A 1,651-nucleotide genomic window follows, 5' to 3' on the forward strand; every position below is an offset into this window, starting at 1 on the left:
AACATGTAGTTTGCATGTTACGTTTGGCGCCTGTGACGTGTCCCTTGCAACAATAAAAAACAAATACCGCTTACAGCATAATCAGCAATTGACAGTCTGGATTGTCTCCCCTTGACTGTTAAATTGATGAACACTAAATCAGATGCCATGGCATTGTCATTTAAATTAAAATAAACTAGGGTTTATTTCTCACTTAAACTCCATCATCCCATCCTTGGTTGATATGCTATTAGTACACGGACAATGTAATTGTCTTAAACGACAAACAACAAGAAATCCAGCACCAGTGCCATATGGCCTGGAAAAGGAAACCAAATGATTCCTCTTGGGGGCATAGGTCATTTAATAATGACAAATGTTTAATTGAAAAATAAAACCTCCAAAACCCCCAAGAGGAATAACCTGGTGAATGTTCTGTGGTTTGATTTAATTTACTATCCCTGCACTGAGAGATTGAGCAAGTTTCTCATGCATTGCATCATTACACTGTAACATAGCGCTCATATGCATTGGAGCGCCAATCAACACGTAGCTTTATAAGCAAGGGTGGAATGCCTATGTCATATGCATAGGAACATCCGCTTCTGCGGAAAGAGTGACCGCTGTATGCACCAGAATCATAACCACATTTGTCCAGAAAATATTTCAATGTTTTAACAAAACTTTTGTCAGTTAAACTCTTGAGGACACCACTTCTGTCAACATATGAAAACAAAGGTGCATTTGAATGGTGAAGTTCTTCACTATATTGTGAAAGCAAATGTTCAAGTGCTTTAACAGGACAAAGCACAGAGTCGGGTACCCTAGCCAGGGGTAACTTTAACACACGCTGACCAAACTGTATAATTTTTGTGTGTCTGACAGTAATCATGGCACTATCTTTGTCAGGGGAAATCTTGGCATCGTGCAGACTCAAGTAGGTCTGCTTTCTTGAACCACTGCCGCTAGTTTCAGGGAGCATGGTCAATTTCCTCAAGAAACAGAAAAACGCAATGATGCAGGCTGCCCAAAAGGCTACTAGGAATGGTTCCGACATGTCCATATGACTGTGCATCCGCCTTAGTAAATCTGGTGTTGTAGGAAGTTTTTGTTTCATTGGTGGACCTTTTAGTCTTAATATACCTTTGTGCAGGGCCTTCTGTTCCCATGTCTCCAAGGGGTTTGGTAACCCCACCTCAAGATGAAGCAGGCGAATGATATTCATATATCCTGGAATACTAGTTGCTGAAAGGGATCTTGTTAGGAACACTCTGTACAGCAGTACTGTCATGCGGTCGGCTGGAACTGGTGTCCTACTAAAGTACAGGCAGAATCTCAGATATGCAGTTCTCAATGAGGAATATGTGCGCTTAGTAGTTTCGGCATATGCTGCCCCTCGAAACTGCTGCATCTCGCTATATACGTTGCCACTGTTGAGCCACTTGCCCTGTAGATAGGACAAAGTTAGGTTGGATATGTGTGAGGATGCTGGCACTAGAATATACTTCCTGTAACAAGTTTCACAACACAACCAATAGAACGGAATAAACTATATTGATTTATAAAGAAATGTAACATTGTGCAACCTGCTTAGAGAGTCAGCTGCAAGGTTATCCTTGCCTGGGATATATCTGGCTGAAAATTTAAAGTTATACACAGCAGAAAACCAGAA

General features: G+C 41.1%; 1 protein-coding gene across 1 annotated transcript; it reads right to left on the minus strand.

Moving 5' to 3' along the window:
* Positions 1 to 481: 481 nt before the first annotated feature.
* Positions 482 to 1,390, minus strand: LOC139473650 (uncharacterized). The gene has a single exon (XM_071256329.1). It carries the CDS (start codon positions 1,388 to 1,390, stop codon positions 482 to 484), a length of 909 nt encoding a protein of 302 aa, XP_071112430.1.
* Between the last annotated feature and the right edge of the window lie 261 nt (positions 1,391 to 1,651).

Source organism: Haliotis cracherodii, unplaced genomic scaffold (assembly GCF_022045235.1).
Source record: "Haliotis cracherodii isolate W230 unplaced genomic scaffold, xgHalCrac1.p SCAF_3, whole genome shotgun sequence".
NCBI lineage: Eukaryota > Metazoa > Mollusca > Gastropoda > Lepetellida > Haliotidae > Haliotis > Haliotis cracherodii.